The sequence below is a fragment of the Triticum dicoccoides genome, chromosome 1B (genome assembly GCF_002162155.2).
Source record: "Triticum dicoccoides isolate Atlit2015 ecotype Zavitan chromosome 1B, WEW_v2.0, whole genome shotgun sequence".
NCBI classification, from domain to species: domain Eukaryota; kingdom Viridiplantae; phylum Streptophyta; class Magnoliopsida; order Poales; family Poaceae; genus Triticum; species Triticum dicoccoides.
In genome coordinates, this window is record NC_041381.1 from 70,011,241 (window position 1) to 70,033,614 (window position 22,374).

The 22,374-nt window shown below is 44.1% G+C and overlaps 1 protein-coding gene and 1 pseudogene across 6 annotated transcripts; one reads left to right on the forward strand and one right to left on the reverse strand.

Annotated features, from left to right (window-relative positions):
- Positions 1 to 16,079: 16,079 nt before the first annotated feature.
- Positions 16,080 to 19,919, reverse strand: LOC119319650 (transcription factor IIIA-like). 6 transcript variants are annotated; one of them, XM_037594103.1, is made up of 7 exons: positions 19,731 to 19,919; positions 19,435 to 19,608; positions 19,148 to 19,300; positions 17,223 to 17,502; positions 16,878 to 17,113; positions 16,633 to 16,776; positions 16,080 to 16,531 (listed from the first exon to the last, which is right to left on the reverse strand). In XM_037594103.1, exons 2-7 carry the CDS (start codon positions 19,606 to 19,608, stop codon positions 16,367 to 16,369), a joined length of 1,152 nt encoding a protein of 383 aa, XP_037450000.1. In that variant the 5' UTR covers positions 19,731 to 19,919; the 3' UTR covers positions 16,080 to 16,366. The 6 variants fall into 6 exon arrangements, with proteins under 6 accessions (XP_037450000.1, XP_037449995.1, XP_037450011.1 ...); XM_037594098.1 differs by having other exon boundaries at positions 19,435 to 19,613; positions 19,731 to 19,918; XM_037594114.1 differs by lacking the exons at positions 19,435 to 19,608; positions 19,731 to 19,919 and adding exons at positions 17,974 to 18,103; positions 18,767 to 18,899 and having other exon boundaries at positions 19,148 to 19,286.
- The window catches only part of LOC119350158, a 7,045-nt pseudogene continuing 4,505 nt past the window's right edge, over positions 19,835 to 22,374 (forward strand).

Genomic DNA, 22,374 nt, shown 5'->3' on the forward strand with positions numbered 1-22,374 from the left:
GAAGCACAAGAGCAAGGAGTTCATCATCAACACACCATCTATTACCTTTTGGAGAGTGGTGTCTCCTAGATTTGTTAGGTGTCACTTGGGAGCCTCCAACAAGATTGTGGAGTGAACCAAGGAGTTTGTAAGGGCAAGGAGATCGCCTACTTCGTGAAGATCTACCCTAGTGAGGCAAGTCCTTCGTGGGCGATGACCATGGTGGGATAGACAAGGTTGCTTCTTCGTGGACCTTCATGGGTGGAGCCCTCTGTGGACTCGCGCAGCTTTTACCCTTCATGGGTTGAAGTCTCCATCAACGTGGATGTACGATAGCACCACCTATCGGAACCACCACAAAAATATCTGTGTCTCCTATTGCGTTTGCACTCTCCAAACCCTTCCCTTTACATTCTTGCAAGTTGCATGCTTTTCTTTCCGCTACTCATATACTCTTTGCATGCTTTCTTGAATTGTGTTAAGATTGCTTGACTTGTGCTAAGTTGTTAAAATCTGCCAAGAACTAAAATTGGGAAAAGGTTAAGTTTTTATTTGGTCAAGTTGTCTAATCCCCCCCCTCTAGACATAATTTCGATCCTACAAAGGTGCGCTAGGTCATTGTCGTGAACTCAGCTATGACGTTGGAGTTGATGGACTCACTTTATCTTCCAAGCCTTCCACTGTTGTCTTATTTAGATGGCCTTAAGCCATATTATCGTAATAAGTTCTCTTTTGAGACATTCGATGTAATAAGTGTGTGATTGCACTCTGTTATAAATCCCTCAAGTAATGTGTGTGTCAGCATTACCGATCCAGGAATGATACATAAGCATAGAGATTTGACCGTTTGAGCTCCGATCGCTAAAATGAGGGGGGACGATATGGCTGTGGAAAGTAGACGTAACTACATAGGAAGATCAATCGTCCTTTGTTAGAGAAAGGAGAGACATAACTTGTGAGATACATCGATCGATGGGTAGGGAGGAAATAGTTAAAGTCAACCTAGGTATATGTTGGGAATCGATCGGTATACATGCATGTATGTGTTAGGAGCAAATAAGGCACGGGGAGAAGGATAGGGAGAGAGGGATGCATCTAGGAGGTGGTGCGAGAGGCATACTATATCGAGGGGGAAGGAGTGTGCGAGTACGAGATCGATGAAAAGAGTGGTGGGAGTGAGGCATGGATAGTGATAAGAGAAGAGGGGAAGCTTGTGTTTGTGCTAGGCACACCTGGCAGGCATATCAATCGATGTGTGCCGTAAAGAAGGAGCTGGGGGGCCTACACACACCATGGGTGAACGACCTGTGAAAAGACGATTTTGTGTGATGGAGCTAGAGAATGCTAAGGGAGGGTGAGAGGGATGCGGGCGTGTTCATGCACGAGAGAAAGTTAGTGCTAGCTACAAAGATAAGAGGATTGTGTGGCTGTAAAAGACGAATAGAGATCATAATTCATTATAAAAAGCGAATTCGGATATTTGAAGAATTTATCATAGTGTTTTAAACCGATGCATGTGTGAATATATTTAACGGTGATACACATGGTGTGGTTAATTATGAACATGTTATACTATATATAATATATTTTATCTCTACTCTTATAAAAAACAGAGTTGTTGATGATGGTGTGCCTGCCATCCTGCAATATAGGTCGTCCGATTTATATCTGACGGATAGGAAGGAAACTATGGCAATTTTGAAAAAAGATACCCACACCCCTCTCCATATTTGCAAATAAGGCCTCCCCTTGATCATGTTGATGTTTCATGGAACGCATGGGCATCTTGCTAGTACTACATATAATATATAGAACATTGATTATAATTTGGGCTAATGTGTGGCTTTTGTAGCTCCGAGCTAAATACTTTTCATAATGTAGGGGGCGGGGCACTATACTTTGTGTGATAAACACGGTGTACGTATGGAACATGGTTTAGATTATGAATATATAGTTAGTACATCAAATGTACTATTGTTTGGAATCAACATCAAGTGTATTCAAAAAATAGAATTCGAGTTCATATAGTACACATAGTTCATATCTATATCTATAGTAATCATGTGGTGTGTTATCAAGGTAATACACGAATGATGGTTGAAGTTGGCAACAATCATGATTGTAGATTCTTATTGAAATAGAGAAACAAATTCAAATTCAGTTCGAATTACAGCGGTAGTATAGACATTTGGAATGCACTAAAATGTTGGTATGAGTTGGTTACATGGATTATACAGTCAGCGGAAAAATTTAATTGCACATAACATGGATTCATACTCCCTCCTTCCATCTATATAGGGCGTAATGCGTTTTTTAAGACCGCCTTTGACTATTGACAAGATTAATAGTACATGACATGCACAATGTGAAAATTATATCATTGAAAGCTCCTTTCACACACGAATTTAACGGTGTGCTTTGTGTAGTTGCATGTCATATATTATTGCTCTAATATTTGGTCAAAGTTAGCATCGAAAAATGCATTAGGCCCTATATAGATGGAAGGAGGGAGTAGCTTTGAATAGCATTTGTATAGTAAAACGGGGCAAGACTCTCTCTTTGTGTGGTGTGAATAGCTTTATTTCTTCGTTTTTTTTGTTGAGGGAAGTGCGAATTGATTTGGTACGTACAAGTACAATATTACACGTTAGGCTTGTCCCTAAATTCAACCGGTGCCTTATTATATCCCGAAAATTCAAATATCGTGCTCCCAAAACTGGTGCCTTCACAAGCCGTGCCTTGCTATCCCGAAATTACAACGCGCGCAAAAACTCCCTCCAGCTGCCAAATCCCGACACACGAAATCCCTCTTCTAACCCTGAGCTGAAAGGGCCGCTAGTTCAAATCGGTGGGGGTACTTTTGTAACACACCCTACATTTTGGACAAGCGCGTCCCTAAGTCATGGTTCACCCCCTCCCATCGCCTCCTTTTCGCCATTCGACATCCCAGGCCGCCATAACCTCTCCGCTATAGCCATGAAACCCCACCCTCCTTCGTCCGCCACCTCATCGCTGCCCAGCCGGAGCCTCTTCCCCGACGATGTCGTCCACCGTAACAGCTCGACGTCCCTCATCCACCTCCCCGGATGAGGATCCGTCGTCCATCTCGTTGTCCTGCCGATTCAGCCGCCCCGTCCTTCACCTCCAAGGAGCTGCTCCGACGATCGCCTCGTCTATCGTGGTTGCTCCATCCCCATAGCGTCGCCTTAACCTGCTCCACCGGAACCGCAACATCCTCACCGACTCATCGGACGAAGCCGAGGCCTACTCGGCACCACCAAAGAGGTTGTACACTCATCACATCGCACCTTCTCCTTAACTCGACCTCCCGGCACCGACGGTGCTCCATACCGCACCCCCATGGAACGGCTACCTTGAAGCCGGCGCCGCGGGCGACATCTCCACGGCGGCTCTCCCCCAGTGCGAGGCCCCTTCGGCGGCGGCGTCCATACCAGCAGGATTTGCTGCTGCTGCTCTGGCTCTCGCTCACTCGCTCGCGCTGCTGCTGCTTCAGCTCTCGCTCACTCGCGCTGCTGCTGCTGCTCTGGCTCTTGCTCGCTCTCTCGCACTGCTGCTGCTGCTCTCCCCCTCACTCCTGCTGCTGCTCTGCTCCAATTTAGCTACACTTCAGTCGACTGAATTGACTTTTGGGTTAGTTGATTTTCAGGGGGTGGGGGGCTCGTCGGAGTTAAGGAAGAACCACCCGCAGCGGGGAGGGGGTTTGCTGGAGAGGTACCCCACTATCTATCTTAGGGTTCAGGGTGGGGGCGGGGGCTAGAGGGCTGGCCGGGGCGGCGAGGTGGTGGCAAACCGGCGGTGGGGAGTTGTTTCGGGGCGGCAAAGCGATGCTGGGGCTGGCGGTTTGCCCGGTAGTGGCTGGCGGCTCAGGAGGGTGCAGGTTGAAGATGAACTGCAGGCCCTCCCTAAACTACATGTCAAGTGCCTCTCTGCTACCATTGCGTTCAGTTTCGATAGTAACATTCAGTTTCCACAGTAAATTTCAGTTTTGACAGTTAAGTTCAGAGTCAAGAGTTTTTACCTCATCTGTTGTAGTCAGGTGGTTTTTGGTGATGTAAATTTTACATCTATTTTACAGCATCTATTGGAGATGCTATTAGAATCCCACTTGAGATTAACGATGTATGTCTTGTGTTGCTTCAGCCTTGACGTCTTACGGCTCACCGGAGCTGCTCCAACGACAGTACGATCTATCACAACAGAGCAGTGCCCTGGACACCATCTACAGATTCCTCAGATCTTTCTCCACACCTCCGACGGCCACCTCTGCCTCAACTTCTTCAGCGACCAACCCAATGATGTTGAGGTCGACACGGCTATGGCAAAGAGGTTGTATAGTTGTTGCATCACTTATTACTCTACATTCATGTCGATCCATTGGGGCTATTTTGGTTCAACGGAAAAACATAGCCGTAGGGAATTTTCTTATGGCACTCTACTATTCAATTATTCATGCATTTTGTTGAAAGGAATGGAGCAAAACATCCACCTGGACCTACTTTTCAAAATCCTATGAATGAAAACAAGACCAAGTGCATTAGTGGCAGAATAACATTCTAATTGTACATGCTTTCATATGGTTTCACTTTATTTTGGCCATGATTCTTTGCATTCCTCTGCTCTTCCTATTCCTGTGAACCAAACATCCAAGCTGATAGAAATCCTGTGTTTACAAATGCTCTATTTACCATGTGCATTCCTATCCTATTCTGATGTTTTTCCTATCCCTGCGTTTTTAGAATCATCCAAGCCAAATGAGCCCTTACAAAATTACTTCAGTTACAGGTAGGTGTCGAAGGGAAATTTGTGTGGTTTGTCCTGCTCCTGGCGCGACGTCGTCCACCTCACCTGAGTTGCTCCATCGACAGAAGCATCCACAAAACCAGACATCACGACTCCTGGCCGTCTTTCGCCGCCTCAGATTTCCTTCCCTGCCGCCGGCACCCACCGCAACGGAATCACCATCATCGACTCAGCAGATGAACCTTAGGAGTACACGGGTCCACAAGAGAGGTCACACTCTCTTGTTTCTGCTTATGTTATGCATTGCTTAAAATTACCTGCTACTTTATCGTCCTATTCACCTCTTAGACTCCAAGTCAGGTCCAAATTAATGTTCAAACTTGAGTTCTAAATTAGTTGTGGGGCACATATCGAGGCAGCAATGAATAGTATCTCTGTCTAATATCTGGTTCACCTAGGGTATGCCTATGTTGTTCATCTTGGGTGGGAAACAAATAGTAAAGCAATTATCATCTGTCTTTTTATTAAATTAAAGCAATCATTAGCATTCTATCATTATTTTTGGATCCATCCACTGGTTGTACCACCACTCTAAATTTTTGCATGCTCTCCTTACATAATCTCACCATATTTTTTTCGTATGCATGTCAGATATTGTACACAGTCATGCTGAACATGTAGAGAAAAAGAGAAGAGTTTTGCATGGCAATGCAATGTCATGCAGACATCGCTCCATGGTGGGTTCAATGGCAAACCCTCCCCCTCTCCAGATTGTAATCCAGAGGAAGATATCTGTTCTGAGGCGGATTCAAACGCAGCTGACCACTCCTATTTACCCCCCAAGGTGTTTGCTCTACCTTGGCATGATGATGTTAGTCATATCATGCATATGTTGCCTTGCAGTGCCTACTTTTGACATCATATATGTCCTCTACTTAGTTTAGACATGTTTTGTAATGCCACCTGTTTAGTTTCTATATCATATATGGGAATTATGCAGTCTCGTGTCTTTTAACCAGCCATAATATATTTGAAATGTGCAATGCCATCATGTTTAACCAGGCATCATATATTTTAATGATATCTTGCCCATCCTTTTCTTCATTAAATTTCCATTTGTCGACAATGTTCGTACATAAAACTACTCTTCCTGTGAATCAGCCATTTGGGTGGAAAATGAAAAAATCTGGAGTGAAAACAAGGCCTTCAGAGCAGACAGTGCTACATGTCGAAGCAGATCTCTTGTTGGGTCCTGATAGCTCCTCGGAGATGGATTTCGAGACACATGACCAGTCCTATTCCCCCACCGAGGTGTATGCTCTAACTTGGCACGGTTATACTGCTCATATCATGCATATGGTGTCTTGCATTGCATAGTTTAGACATCATATACACAATATTCAACACCATGTTCTTAGTTCATACATCATATCGAATGCCCTCTGTTTAGCATATAAATCACATATGTGAATTAAATCATGCGATCCTCATTACTTAAATAACATGTAGGTGAATTATGTCATGCGATCCTGTTTAGTTATTCATCATATCTTTGAATTATGTTATGCTATGCTATCCAGTTTAGATAGACATCATATATGTGAAATTATGTCATGCTATCCGTTTTAGTTAAACAATATACATGTCAACTATTTCATGCCCTCTTTTTTCCACACTATCTATTGCATCTGTCTCTCATACAATGTCTGTACATTCAACTATGTTTCCTGTTTATCAGCCATTTGAATTGGAGCGGGTGATGCCAGTATCTAGTGGAGTAAAAACACGGTCTTCAAATAAAACAGTGCTACCTCCTGGTGGAGATAGCACCCCGATTGTACATGCACGAGAACCAGCCCTACCACACATAACCCAGACTCTCGCAGATTGTACCCCTACTGTGATGGACAGAGAACCAGCTTCACCCAATCTAACCCCAACCCCAGCAGATAGTAACCTAGTTCCTGTTGACACAGCACCATCTCCACCACAGAACTCCCAAATAAGAGCAGTTAGTAAGGCAGCTCCAGTGCCCAAAGGGCCAGTACTACCACGGCGAACCCCAACTCCACCAGTTAGTATGCCTATTCCTGTGGAGGAAACACAACCAGCCAGTCGTAGTTTAGCATCTATCGCATTTGATGTTGTTAAATCCTATGTGCGTATCTTCCCATCTTAGAAATATTATACTGAAGATGAAGGAAAATGCCAGTTGTAGGTGTTTATCTAGGAGTTATGTGTAAGTAATGTTATTCATGGCAATTACTTTGCTTTGTCCCATACATCCTACCTCCATGATGGTTATAATACAACAAATTTTCCCATTTTTCCCTATAGAGAAGGACCGATTTGGAAACTCAAGATGAGGTAACCTGTGCTAATACCTCTGCTATCTTCAAGAATGCTTAGTGGGAGTATTGGAATTACCTGAAGAAAACTTACTTCACCGGCAAAGAAACTCACCAAATTCCCTTATGTTCTCCTGAGACACATTTACTGGACGATGACTGGGAATGCCTTGTTCTGTACTAGTCTCGAACCAAGAATGTGGTAAGGTCTATGAGCTCATTTTCTATTTTAAGTACTATATTCTTGCGTCTTATTGTACTCTATTCATGTAGAACAAGTGCCTAAACCTGAAGAACAACTGTTCTAATTTAAGATTCCATTGCTATCGTGCATACTGCTTTGCTCTTGTATCACTGTATTTACTCATACAAAATTATTTTTAAATTGAAGGATCCAATCAAAACTCCAATGGCAGATATGTTCACGCATGTTTGTTTAACAGGTTTGCTCTTATCAATAGCTAAGTTGATTTCAATTTCAATTGTGTATATAGTTGACTTCTCATATCATCCACATTACTAGCATCACAACAGAGCCAATAGTGTTGTTGTACATGTAGACCCGTGGTACCCATATGAAATCTTGTTATGCCATGTAGTTTCCCACGCTTTGTATTCTTTCACAGCTGCTTTGTCTTGAACTGGTATGATTTGAACCGTTTCTCTATTTTGATTTGGCAAGACAATGCAGTGACCATAGGACATAGATATATGTTTGTTTGATGCTTTTAGTATGTACTAGTACTTGGCAATAGAAGACTTGGTAGTTTAATCGTGTCCACCTTACTAATGAACTGGTTCACCGAAATGAGTTTCATATACTAGTACATGCTAAACCTGTTATGTGTCTGCTTGTTTCTTCTTTTAGAATGCTGACAGAATATTGGGGAAGAGTGCCTTATTAAGCAATGGTAAAGGAAGTAATGTAGATAAGGTTCGGGATAGTGAAACATCCTTGTTGGTCTCCAACAAAGCTGATAAAACAGCTACGGAAGACTATCTTGAAGACAGTGAGACAATCCCAAAGTCCTGTCTTGGTTTAGTGTTCGAGTTACTGGCCACTACCGCTTGCACAAGCTATTCAAACTAACTGTCTGAATCAGTTTGGTTTCTTGAGTCTCAACTACAAACTGAAAGACATCGATTAGCTGTGCTGCGACAAGAAGCGGAAGGACTGCGGAAGTCCCTGGAGCATTAAGATGCATACTTTCTGGTGCAACAGCAAGCGTTGGAGGATTTTAGCGCCAAATAGGACAAAGCTATAAGCTTGCTAAGCTTATTGCCAGCATGGTGGATACCCAGGATAATGTTTCTTGAGCTCTTCTGAAGTTGGTTCAGTTATGGACTTGTTTTGTTGCCTCGTTTATTTGCACTGGTGGCCATTTTTGACGGCTAATGTATGTAATATGCTGCTTTGTTCCCTATACTAGATCACTGAAGGCGCGCGTTGCTGCACCCATCTATTTGACAATTGACATTTGGAGACATGAAACATATATGTTAAACTTGCACAAACTTATTTCAAGGTAAAACGGAACACATGATGTGTGTCGTGTTGTGTAAAAAGTTTTATATACATCCATTTCTATCAAGTTCCTTATAATCAAAGGTACAAAAATGTAGGCTCCCAAACCGTCTCAATGCACCAAATATACATCCATTTCTATCAAGTTCCAATGTAGAATTTCAAATAAAAAGAGGCCCATCAACAGTCTAGATCAACAAAGCCTATCAAGAAATATCATACATCAATAGCTGCAACTTGCAGATAATATGAACTAAAGTAATCACTCACATATGTCAAAAAAATATTTGAGGGCGCCACTTTGATGTGCAAATAAATTGATTTCTAGATAGATCAGAGTTTGAGAGCTGTCTAAGCATTCTGTTTGGATACTTATAATCAAAGGTACAAAAACGTGGGCTTCCAAATAAATAGTTATGAAGATTGTAAGCATATGCAGTAATTTTGATCAAATGTTCTATGAGACACGTGGAAATGAAACTAATTAATTAACCATTTATGAAAATAGGGAGGTTATGGCACAACCATTCGCCAGTAGAGACAAATATTGCCAGATAGAAGGCAAGTTCAAACTTGAAGAAGCAACATCATATATCTTCTCTGTGGAACAACAGAAGAAAAAATAGAACAAATTTCATCATTGCAGACCATCAAAGCATCTTTACATAATGATGAAGAAGGAGTTTAAGCTTTGATAAGACAGAATATAACCAATGGCATTTTACAGTTATTATATTTCTGATCCATGGGTGACCTAAAGAACATATGTGATACTAATAACGCCATAAGTTTAAGCTAGATCCATATAGACAGATCGAAACTCATTTAAAGTTTAAGCTATAGGCATCCTTCTATGTGAATATTTGCATAGAAAACACTTACAAAGTCCACTGCTTCTGTCAGAGAAGGACAATGTTATTTCTTATAACTGGGGTCAGCTTTGAGAACAGAACAGGTTGCCAGATTCCTCATGTGCGAAAAAAACGATGCTACCACAAAGGAGGATATGTACAGTTACATATATACTCCAGGGATTAGCTTCTGTCCTAGCATCTATGGAGAAATCCAGGAGTAACATATCAAAGTGCTAACATAATAAGCACTTCCAACCATATTATTTAGGCTCTAATCTGCATAAAGCATTAAAACCTACGAACAAACATGCCATGTCAACAACATAGAGAACAAAATACTCATGAACCAAGTTGTACAAGTACACTAATAAATCCACGACAAATGTAATTAGATACATACTGAAGTAGATACACCGGCACCTGAGCAAAGCAGAGACACAGTGTCGCCCCCATTTCCTTGCTCATCAACTACAAACTTTATTCTTGTATCACACCGGCGGCAACTGCCGAAGCCTCTCAAATCCAGTCACAAATCGAAGGTAAAAGTCAAGATACTAAAAAGTAGTATCTTGGTCTCGATCATGATTGACCATATGCTTAGAATATTACCTGCTCCTTATGTAAAAGGTGCGCTGCATTCTCATGCTCCTCGTCCTCTATCCACCTTTGGCTTCATTGAGGAAATGTTCTTCTCACCATGATCTTGCACCTATTGGCATCATTTTTTTTGCTTCCCTACCTCAAAGTCAGAATGGATGACGCCTGATCAGTGTCATTGTTACACAATAGTGACCGTCATAATTATTTAACAAAATGAAGCTCGCCCGATCTATGGCACTCATGGAAGGGTCCTTGACTTTGCCTTTCATCTGCATTTACATGAATGAATGCTATGAATGAGAATGAGTATGTGGTTCATTGACGATAGAGGTACAATACATCTTAGGTAGCAGCAACGGAGATGACCTCTTCTAAATAAAGGAAGTAGGGGTGATGATTTCACCTTGTATGGAATTATTCCTATAGATGAAAATGCGTCAGTCTTCCAGTATCCTTTTCATCTTGAAAGGGCATAACTTTCAGTTAGAGCATCATCAAGAAGCCATTCTGCAGCCAGGACAAATTAAGAAATTCAAGCCTTCTTACAACCAGTACACATTACGGAATTTGCTATATGGTGTACAAGAGAATACAAAATCTCTTTGATGTATTGACTAACTCTCAAATCTCTTTGATGTGTGACAATATTTCTAAATAACATGACAAGATATCCAGCATCAATGTGCAGCTTGAGGCACTCGATAGACCTCTAGGACGAAAGTATACACGACTGTACATTAGTTTTCAAAGTAATCCATAAAATCCAATCTGACCTTAAGCCTCTAATCCAACAGTGATGTGGTGGTGGAGCAGAGTCCAGACGATGGGATCCAACCATCCAAGGGGGGCTTTGAGGGGGACCCCCAGCTTGTGTGTGGCATGAAGACCCGGAGGTGCTAGTCGTCTATGGCGGCACAAGGAATCGGGGCCGCGTAGGGAGGTAAGACGTGGCTCTCCGGCCTAATCGCCACGACGGCGGCAGTGCACCACATGTTCACCGGTTGGTAGAGAGGAGAGATCGGGGAGGAGGTCTCGTCGAGGAGAGCGCCCGCCCAGGTCGCATGCGCCTCACCTCGTCGTCTCCGCGAGAGCGTAAGTAAGGGGGGACGACAGGATAACCAGATGCGCCGCCGAATCGCATACTCTCCTTCTTCCTTCCTGCTACTGGAATTTTGCGATGCACGATGGGACGCATCGTGCGAGACTGGGAGAGAGACGCGAGGTGGGGGAGGGGAGGGGAGGGGAGGGGAGGAGGCGGTTTTCCTTGCTTCGCTGCATTTTTCTCGAGGGGTCCTCGACTCTTCGCTTTCGGCCCAAGAAGACCTTAGTGCGGGCGAGGGCCCAATCAACCAGGTGGCTCCAATTTTGCTGCTGGAGCGGCTGCCTAGTTCAGTCGCGGGAAGTTTCGCCTGAGATTTTTATCGGACGGCCGAAAACATCTAAAATTGAGGATCTGACGGCTGTGAGTGCTAATGGCCTGAGAGAGCTCCTAAGGTGCACGGTTATAATGTATTTAAATTTGCACTGGTGGCGAACTTTGATGCCCGGTGTATGTAATATGTGTAATAGTTGTAATAGGCTAGTGTTAGTTGCTTGCTTATTTATTTCCTTATTGTCTTGTTTAGTTGTTTGCTTGTAGTCACTGCAGTTCTTTTTCCGCGTTTTTCTAGTGGCCACAATAACCTATTTTTGGTAACTAGGCCACAATAATCATGGAAACACACGGACTGTTGTAACCATGGGCCTCCTGCGGGCCATAGGATCTGTGGTCCTTCTACGGGCTGAAGGATCCATGGGCCTTCTACGGGCCGTAGGATCCATGGACTTTCTACGGGCCGTATGATCCATGGGCCTTCTACTGGCCGTAGGATCCATTGGTCTTCTACGGGCCGTAGGATCCATGGGCCTTCTACGGGGCGTATAATCATTTCGCAAAACATTGGGTCGTACTATTCGTGGACCATAACGGGGGTTAATAGACCGCATTTGATAACGCTATGAAAACAGCCCAATGGGTTAACGGGCCGAATGTAACCATGGGCTGAATTTGGCCCACAAACGGAACAGGCCAGTAATGGACTATAACTAACCGAATTCTAGAAATGATCCCAAGAATAAATGGGCCCTTAGAAGGCCGAAAGTTAACACGGGCTGGAAACAGCCGACGGAATAATGGGTCGTTAATGGGTATAAAGTGATACATTGTTCATTATGGGCCAGTTTCATCTAGGGCCTTTAATGGGCCGAGAGTTACAACGGGCTGGAATCATATTGGGTGGCCCAGATGAAGGTACTGAGCTTAATTCCAATAGGCCGTAACGGGCCGGGAGTTAGCGGGTCGTAAATGGGCTATATACGAACAAGTCGTTAACAGGCTATCCGTGGGCCGGCCCGTTACCTTTTGACCAAGTCAAATGGGCTGACCTTTTCACCGGAATGGACCTCTATTGGGTCGTGCCACGTGTCGACATATCATAGGCGCCTCCTTTCCAATGAGTGGCTGACATTTGTCCCAACGGTGAGGCAACACGTGTTTCCTCTGGCCAATGAGAATTTTACACGTGGAAAATCCCCATTGGTCCTGGCTGTTAACGGGTTATCAGATCCAAAACTAGACCTGATAGCTTAACGGCGTCCCATTATGGTGGATGTCATGTGTCGGTCACCCTTGATGAAAGCACTTTTGTGACGCACGATTTATCGTCATGGAAGTGGACACTTCCGTGATGATAATTTTTGTAATGTCAGGGAACACTTCTACAATAGCACAGGTATGACTATCTTGATTGTCATAAAATCGTCATGGATGTACATGCATGACAAAAAACGCGACCTACTGTGACAAACATGTGTCATCATGGAAGTGTATTTTTTTTGTAGTGATGTGTGAATACATAGACAAAACATATAGTCCCTAGTATGCCTCTACTTGACTAGCTCGTTAATCAAAGATGGTTATGTTTCCTAACCATAGACATCTGTTGTCATTTGATGAACGTGATCACATCATTAGGAGAATGATGTGATGGACATGACCCATCTGTTAGCTTAGCATTATGATCGTAACAGTTTCTTTGCTACTGCTTTCTTCATGACTTATACAAGTTCCTCAGACTATGAGATTATGCAACTCCCGAATACCGGAGGAACACTTTGTGTGCTACCAAATGTCACAACGTAAATGGGTGATTATAAAGGTGCTCTACAGGTGTCTCCGAAGGTGTTTGTTGGGTTGGCATAGATCGAGACTAGGATTTGTCACTCTGTGTTTCGGAGAGGTATCTCTGGGCCCTCTCGGTAGTACTCATCACTATAAGCCTTGCAAGAATTTTAACTAATGAGTTAGTTGCGGGATGAAGTATTACGGAACGATTAAAGAGACTTGCCGGTAACGAGATTGAACTAGGTATTGAGATACTGACGATCGAATCTCGGGCAAGTAACATACCGATGACAAAGGGAACAACGTATGTTCTTATGCGGTTTGACCGATAAAGATTTTCATAGAATATCTAGGAACCAATATGAGCATCCAGGTTTCGCTATTGGTTATTGACCAGAAGTGAGTCTCGGTCATGTCTACATAGTTCTCGAACCCGTAGGGTCCGCACGCTTAACGTTCAATGACGATCGGTATTATGAGTTTATGTGTCTTGATGTACCGAAGGTTGTTCGGAGTCCCGGATGTGATCACGGACATGACAAGGAGTCTCGAAATGGTCGAGACATAAAGATTGATATATTAGAAGGCTATGTTTGGACACCGAAAAGGTTCCGAGTGGTTCGGGCATTTTTCCAGAGTACCGGAAGGTTACCGGAACCCCCCGGGGAGTCAATGGGCCTTAATGGGCCATGGTGGAAGAGAGGAGGAGGCAGCCTAGGTGCCCTCCCCTCAAGCCCAGTCCGAATTGGGAGGGGGTCGGCCTCCCATTCCTTCTCTCCCTCTCCCTCTTCCTTCTTCTCCCACTCCAACTAGGGAAGGGGGGAAACCTACTCCTACTGGGAGTAGGACTCCCCCCCTTGGGCGCGCCATAGAGAGGGCCGGCCCTCCCCTCCTCCACTCCTTTATATACGGGGGAGGGGGCACCCCATAGACACACAAGTTGATCAAGTTGATCTTTTAGCCGTGTGCGGTGCCCCCCTCCACAGATTTCCACCTCGATCATATCATCGTAGTGCTTAGGCGAAGCCCTGCGCCGGTAACTTCATCATCATCACCACCACGATGTCGTGCTGACGAAACTCTTCCTCGACCTCAGCTGGACCTAGAGTTCGTGGGACGTCACCGAGTTGAACGTGTGCAAATCGCGGAGGTGTCGTACTTTCGTGCTGACAAAACTCTCCCTCGACATTAACCGTGTTGTCATAACGCTTCTGCTTTTGGTCTACGAGGGTACGTAGACAACACTCTCCCCTCTCGTTGCTATGCATCACCTAGATAGATCATGCGTGATCGTAGGAATTTTTTGAAATTACTGCGTTCCCCAACACCCAATAGTGTTATAATATATGCACTCTCATCAGCGCTCGGGCGATGCGTTCTTGGTGCCAACCTCGAGATCAGTGAGTGGATTGTGGGGTTTCGTAACCAAGGAGCATCACATTTGACGAGGTGTATGTGGGGCGGTTGGCAGGATCTTTCTTCATGTTCTTCCGTCGAGTTGTTGCTAGATGTGGATCATAGTATGCCCAAGGCATGAATGATCCTCCCTCGACCCCCGCCAATCGCTGCATTTTTCAACATCTTGAGGCACGGAACTTTAATTCTTCCTACTTTTCAAGATACACATGACATGTTTGTATCATTATTGTATATGTATAAACACAGGGCCATGCTACACGTCCGCCGACTGATCTTTTTAGGGTTGTGAGTCATCCGATTGTATGCCACGAGCCATCGTTCCTCTTTATTTGTGCAACAAGATGCTTGTTGCGAAATTCCGTTGCAACATAATCTTTGTTGTGAAAGCATCTCCGGTTTCTTCTCTGTATTTCTGCAACAAGACCATTGTCGCAACAACATCTCCGGCCTCTTCTCTAGATAAGAACGAGCTGGACTCACCAGGACATGGGTCGCAAGCATGAGAGGCGTATGGGCGATGAAAAATCGGTCGGTTGAAGCCAATTATTTCCCATATGTCGTGCTACGCGTCCGCCGACTGATCTTTTTAAAAGATCGGCCGAGTAGTGAGCCATCTGATTGTATGCCACGAGCCATCGTTCCTCTTTATTTGTGCAACAAGATGTTTGTTGCAAAATTTCGTTGCAACATAATCTTTTTTGTGAAAGCACCTCCGGTTTCTTTGTATTTTGCAACAAGACCATTGTTGTAAAAATTGTAGCAACATCTTTGGCTTCTTCTCTAGATTCCCGCAACAAGATCCTTATTGCAAAAATTGCGACATCTCCGGCCTCATCTCTAATTCCTGCAACAAGCCCAATGTTGCAAAAAAAAAAAAGAATCTTCTCTATAACCCTGCAACAAGACTCTTATTGCAAAAATTACAACATATCACCTCTTTTTTGTATTCCTGCAACAAGACCTTTGTTGTAAGAATTCCGCCTGAAGCACTTGTAGTATCGTGTAGTGAATTTCATCCAAATCTTGTTGGTGAGCAACACACGCATGTAGCATCCAGGGCCTAGCCTACGACCCAGGAACCTTGAAGTAGGCATGTCATGGATCTGGCCACCAAGCTTCCCTATGTGACATGGGCGTCAACTCAGGCATGTCCCATGCGTGAGGCAGACGTCCACCGTCTTGCCAGGCATGTCCCGTGTAACCGATGCAGCACCACTGTATGGAGGGGAGATTTTTTTTTGTGTGTGTGTGTGGACGAAAGGGGGACACACGCCGCAAGCATGAGGAGGCGGATGGGCGATGAAAAATCAGTCAGTTGAAGCTAATCATTTCCCATAAACATATTCACTGCCATATTTTTCAGAAAAAGAAAAGATACAACCATTATCTCAAAAGAAAATACAATTTTAAGCAAAAATGTTAGTAACATCTAAAACATGATAGGTGTTCATCATTACTTAAGCGGAAGCCACATCTTCATTTATTCATATTTCATACAGTTGAACAAGAAAAAAGGACTTGCTTGCCAATTGCTACCCTATTTGACACACAATACATACTGTTATTGTCAATCTATTTCCTTTAGCTATACATACATACATACATACACACTCCTACATACATAACATTGACAATAATAATGCGGACACTTCCAAAGTACAGAAGAATGCTCGATCATCCGAAAAAACATAGCATCTTTCCTCCAGTTCAGGACAAATCAACCTGACAAAAGCCATCTCAGATACTCAGTTCCATCACTGTAAGCAGGGGGAGCATCAGGAGCAGCTACCCTCTTCCGCATAAAAGTATCGACTGAAATGGGCTTCCTCTTGCGGCCGCCTGGATGAGGTCGGAGTTGCTCATCAGCCTCCACAAAATCGCCCTGTCAAGATGTGAACATCGTGCGGATTATAAGTTCCTAGAACAGAGCATCATGTGGAGGTAAACTATGTGATATGGTGGTGGTGGTTGCCTTTTATTTACCTCAAAAAGCACGTGAACACTAGATTTCTCATGATTGTCCCTTACATGCTTGTACGAAAACTTCTGGCCGCACCCAGAGAATCCACATGTGAAAGGTCTACTCTGCTCATGAACTGCCTTAATATGCTTGTGCAAATTGGATTTCTGAAGTTCAAAGTTATTGAGAATGAAAACAGAGCAGTTTTGAAATTTATTGCAGAGAAAAAAATCCATAAGAAGGCCACATGTGAGCTTGCAAATCACACCTTTGAAAATGAGCGCTTGCAATCCTTGAAGTTGCATTTAATCCTCTCAGTGACAAACGAACCTTCATGCATTCGCTGATGCCGCTTGAAGTTCTTCTTAAGCTGTTTAGTGTCACAGATATCACACTGAACATACTGATGAGACGATTGGTTATGGGCCTTGAGGCATTCCACATTAGTAAAAGTCTTCATGCAGCCTGGTTCGCAGCAGATAACTTCAGTGTAATCCAAGTTGACTGCACCATAACATTTGAATCATCAACTTCCAAGACTGGCATTGCTAAGCATATCTTATTACAGTAAGGAAAATAACTATGAAAATTTTATAGAATGACAGTTTCTCACCATGTGATTCCTCGTGTTTCTGTAGCTTGGAAGCATATTTGAACGCCTTCCCACAGTTAGCCTCTGGGCAGATGAACTCTTTCTTGCCTCCACGCTGAGGGCCATCCTCGTGAAATTCCTCAACATGTCTCTGGATATTACCCTTGATACTGAACTTACGGTTGCATCCTTCCATAGGGCACATGAATAGTTTTCCTTGATGAGTAAGTAGATGGCGGTTCAAATGGTCCTTCCTGCTATAGCTGAAAGGGCAACCATCTACATGGCAGGCAAAGGGTCTCTGCAACAGTTTTGAAAAGGATAAAATCAGAATAGTACTCTCATATCCAAAAAAAAGTTCACTTGTATAAGTTTATGCATACATTTATAAACATGCTCAACAGCATTAGCATAATTATTGTGCACATGCTTAAACGATTTGGACATACTATCTAAAAAAGAACTATTTGGGTGCAAGACCATCAAGTGGTAGTAACACCGTGAATAGTACAACAGCATCAGTTATCCAAACGTGACTAAACAAAACTACATGTAATTCACTCTGCATGCTAAGACTGCACATTTTAGTATGTTGAGAATGCCAAGTAGTACACAAATAGTAGTTTTGGCATACATACTACATTGTACATACATACACATTAGTAGTTTGAGAACGCTAAGTAGCACATAAATACACATCACATCCAATAAACAGAGCTTGGAACAAGAAGCAACGGCTAGGGTAAAAGCAGTTCCAAATGAACAAGCAAACCTGAGGAAGCGCGTGAATGAGGCATTCTTGATGGAGCTTCTCAGGAGGGTCTCCCCTTCCTGATACTGGTCCATTCAAGGCCTTCTGGCATTTTGGAGTTCTTGGGATCCAATGCTTCACACATCCATATCTGAACATGTAGTCTGCCAAAATCAGCACAATTCAGAGAAATAAAGAATGGTACACCCACACACTAATAAAACAAATGATCCAAATAGTACTCAAAATAAGTGACTCAACTTTGTACTAGCTTGTACTAACTTTGTACCAAAGCTAGTACAAAGTTGAGTCACTTATTTTGGGACGGTGGGAGTAGTAAATAAATCTCAACATAATTCACTGTCAAATGGGAATTGTTATTTTTCCTGCAAGGTATATTACTGCAGAACTAAACGGATAAGTGACTTGTGCCAAAGAACATAATTTTTATTATTTCAGGGATAATTTGTTTTAGACCTCAGGGAACACAATAACCATCATTCACATAAAAATATGCTCAATGAAACATATAGTATTATCTTATCATGTGCACATTCTACAACTACTTGCTTAACTATTGGATCATAGATGGAAGGCCATTAAGTGGCTATTGTACTTAGATACCGAGTATAATAACTCAAATGACGCAGCACCAACTATGACATACAAGCATATGACTGACAAGAAGGCACGATTTGTTGACAAAGTGGTGGATGCTAAGACACGAGCATGCAGTAGCTTTGAAATAATAAGGGTGCATCACATGTAACGCTCAAGAATTAACAGCAAGTAATTTGACAAAAGAAGGAATAACCTGAAGAAGGGCGTGAAAGAGGCTTCCTGAAGGAGCTTCCCAGGAGGGTCTCCCCATCCTGGTACTAGTCCATTCAGGGCCCTCTCGCATTTTGGAGTTCTTTGGGATCCAATGCTTCACACAATTAAATAGCCTGCAAAAAGTCAGCACAGTTCAGCAAATCGGAATACCATACAACAAGCACACTTAAAAACAATCAATCAGACACTCTCAATCATCCACAGATTTCATCACTATTAAGAAATGGGTTTCAAACACCACTTCTAAGCAGACGTCGGCGCTTATTTTGCTCTAGAGCATCGACTGAACAGCCAAACAGAATGCATCACTTGCGCCAACAATACGGAAATCCCCTGAACACAAAAGGGACTATTCGGATACCTCAAGCGAATGGCTCTGCATATGCTGCTTCAGATGCGCCGGCTTCTTAAACCTCGCTCCGCACTCCTTGCAACCATGGCCGATCTCCTTGCCCGGCGGCGCACTGCCGCCACCACCACCTAGGTTGTACTCATCCAGACCATCCACTTCGTCCTACAGCACACAGCGGCAACACTTGAGCTCACCCACAATTCACAGCTCCCGCAGAAATCAGTAGCACGGGTGCTTTATTAATAAGAAAACAGAACAGATAACACACGTCCTGGACCGGGGAGAAGCCACCCCACCTTATGGTGTTCGAGGACGTGGTCTCGGATCAGCCGCTTCTTCGAGCGCACGACGTCGCAGAACTCGCACTTGTACCGCCTGATGTCCCTCACAGGGGCGGCCGCCGACGCCGCCGAGGTCGAGGTCGCTGTCGCTCCGACGACGCAGCCACCATCGGGATCTCCTTCTCCCATCTGGTCTGACCAACCCCGGAATTCACATCAGGAAACTCACGAAGCAAGCACGATTACAGCGAGAAATCGACCGAGATCGACAAAATCGGCGGCTCCAGCGGCAATAATCCGCAACGAATTACCTCGGATCGTGGAGGAATCCGGCCGGATTTCGCAGAATCGCGACCGAGGGGTCGGGAGGCTCGCGGCGGCGCAGTGGAGGAAGAGGAACCCTCGAGCACACTAACCGAATGAGGAGGAGGATGGAGAAGCAGCGACACGTGTCGAGGAATTAGTAGCAGAGCCTAACCGGGCCGAGACCGGGCTCACTTTCGGGTTCGCGTTGGGCTTCGGGCCGTGGATCTTGGTTGGGCTTTTAGTGGGCCGGTGGCCCGTCGGGCAGCGACTCACACAGTCACACGTGTGCTGCCGTTTCCTCGGCTCGCTCTCCCACCCGCTGTGGCTGAGGCGCGAGACCGTACGCTCGACTGCCGCTGCCCGCCCCACGGCCTCTCCCCGACCTCGTCGCTGGCGATGGCCGCCATGGTCGCCGCCGCCGCCCCCGCGCGGCTCGTTCCTCCACGCCTCTCCTCCCCGTGGCTGCACGCGGTTCAGCTTCGTCCGGCGCCGGGGCGGCTCCTCACGGTGGTCGCCGCGTCGCGTCGGAGCCCCGGCGACGGCGGGAAGAAGGGGAGGAAGAAGCCGGGGAGGCGCGCCACGGAGGCCGACCGGGAGGACGGTCTATCCGTCGGCTCCGGTAAGCCGCCCACCCCCGCTCTGCTAGCTCCAAGCGTCCTCCGGGCACTGCGCTTGGCTTGGTTGGAATCTTTGAAACTCCATGACCATGAGCTTAATTATAATTGCTTGAGAACTCATAGAACCTAAGGATATTTTTGTTAGCTTATAGAGAGTTTATTATGATTTCTGAACATGAATCCCAGGTCAAATTTGATTGTACAGTGACCACTCCCAGAGCTATCCACTGAAGCACTGCTCATATTTGTTGCGAGCTTAATTATGAGCTTCCTCTTGTGGACATATGTTGCAGAGATGGAGAGGAAGAGCACCACTCCACGTGCAACGGTCGACGATGGAAGCGTGAAGCCTGCGCTGGAAGCCAGCGTGACCCCGAAAGACTCGGCCGTCAGAAGAGTTGCACTGGTGGTGAGTCTTTACATGTGGATGTGTCGAAATTAGTTTTGGTGGTATAACAATTTTTCACTGTTTGTGCTGAGGGGTGAGCTCGAAAATTTCTCTTGTTGTAGGTCATCGCTGCAGTGTTATTCGGCGTTAGCATCGCCTTGAAGGATGGGGTTGAGAAGGCATCGGAATATTTTGCAGGGTGTGTGCTATGCATCTCGACTAATCTTTAACATTGAGGCTGTTTTACCCAACTGTTGGAGGTGTGGTTCCTTTCTGCATTAGAATTTTCAAGACCATATAGGAGCCCGTTCGAGAATCGAATGCATCATTGCATACTAGCTTCACTAGATGCTTTAATGAATGCATGGCTAGTGTTTCAGACATAACCGCGTAGGAAAATGTTCTACTAACAAATAGGATGAGGGTTAGTAAAAGTAACAATCAGTGTACTGTGTAAGCTCACTCTTTGGGTTGTGCAAGTTAGTTTGCTACTTTGCTTAGTTCCCTTGCATATCTTTACATGATTTCTTAGAAAAGCTCTCCTTAATTTCTTCTATATTTGAGGTATAACAATGTGATCGTTCTGTTATGTAACAGCTATTTGTTGGAACAGAGTTTGTCGGTGGACAATCTCTTTGTTTTCATTCTGGTTTTCAAGTATTTTAAAGTGCCACTGGAGTACCAGGTACAGTTAATAGCTAATGTGATAGGCAAAGTCCTAATATACTTTGTGATTTTCTGCTCACTCTTTCTTTGACATTGGAAACAAGAATCGGGTGCTTTCTTATGGTATTGCCGGAGCAGTGATCTTTCGTGCAGTGTTGATCATCCTAGGAGTAGCTACCATTCAGGTTGGTTGTCTCCCATGTTTCCATTATTATTTTTATCCGATTGTAATAATGCTTATAAGTTCCTCATGTTCTGTAGAGTTTTGAAGCGGTGAACTTATTTTTTGCTGCGATCCTGCTATTCTCTTCCTACAAGGTAAAACTGTTCTCCCGCGTTAAAAAATGATGTCATGCTTTTCATATTTTATTTTTCTTTCGTATACATAGTTACTTTGGCTGTTATTCATTGGCAACTTCCTTTATGAGAAGTTCTTGCTGGCACTTTTTTTTTCCATACGGTTCCAGAAAAGGATCGGGTTCCACTGTCATAAGATAACGGAACAGAAAGCATATAAACTTCACTGGGAATAAAAGGAAGTAAATCCTTTTATAAGTGCTAATCTTTTTTTAAGTTCTAGCAAGAACTGCAATGGAGGACCCAAAAACTGAGGGCTTTGAAGGCTGATTCACGGTTGGATGCTGATGGTCTAAAAAACTGTTTGATGCTGGTTATTTTGGCTGAAATATGAGCTGGGCTGGGGTGCAGATATCCCCCATGTAATATGTAATAAGTTTGCGTTCGTTTAAAACTTTGCTTTCCTAGATCAGCTGATTAGCCTTAGGAGGCGGCAGCTTTAGCTCGCTCTTTTACCTTTTGCACCAGGATGATTTTTTCCTTTGGCTAAAGCACAGTCTGATCCCTGTCTTTTAACAATCTGTTCAAGCAATTTAGTTGCATGTACTATCTTACCACAAACTTATTCAGCATAACCCTTTCATCATTTTTTTTGACGGGTAACCCTTCCATCGCTTAGCA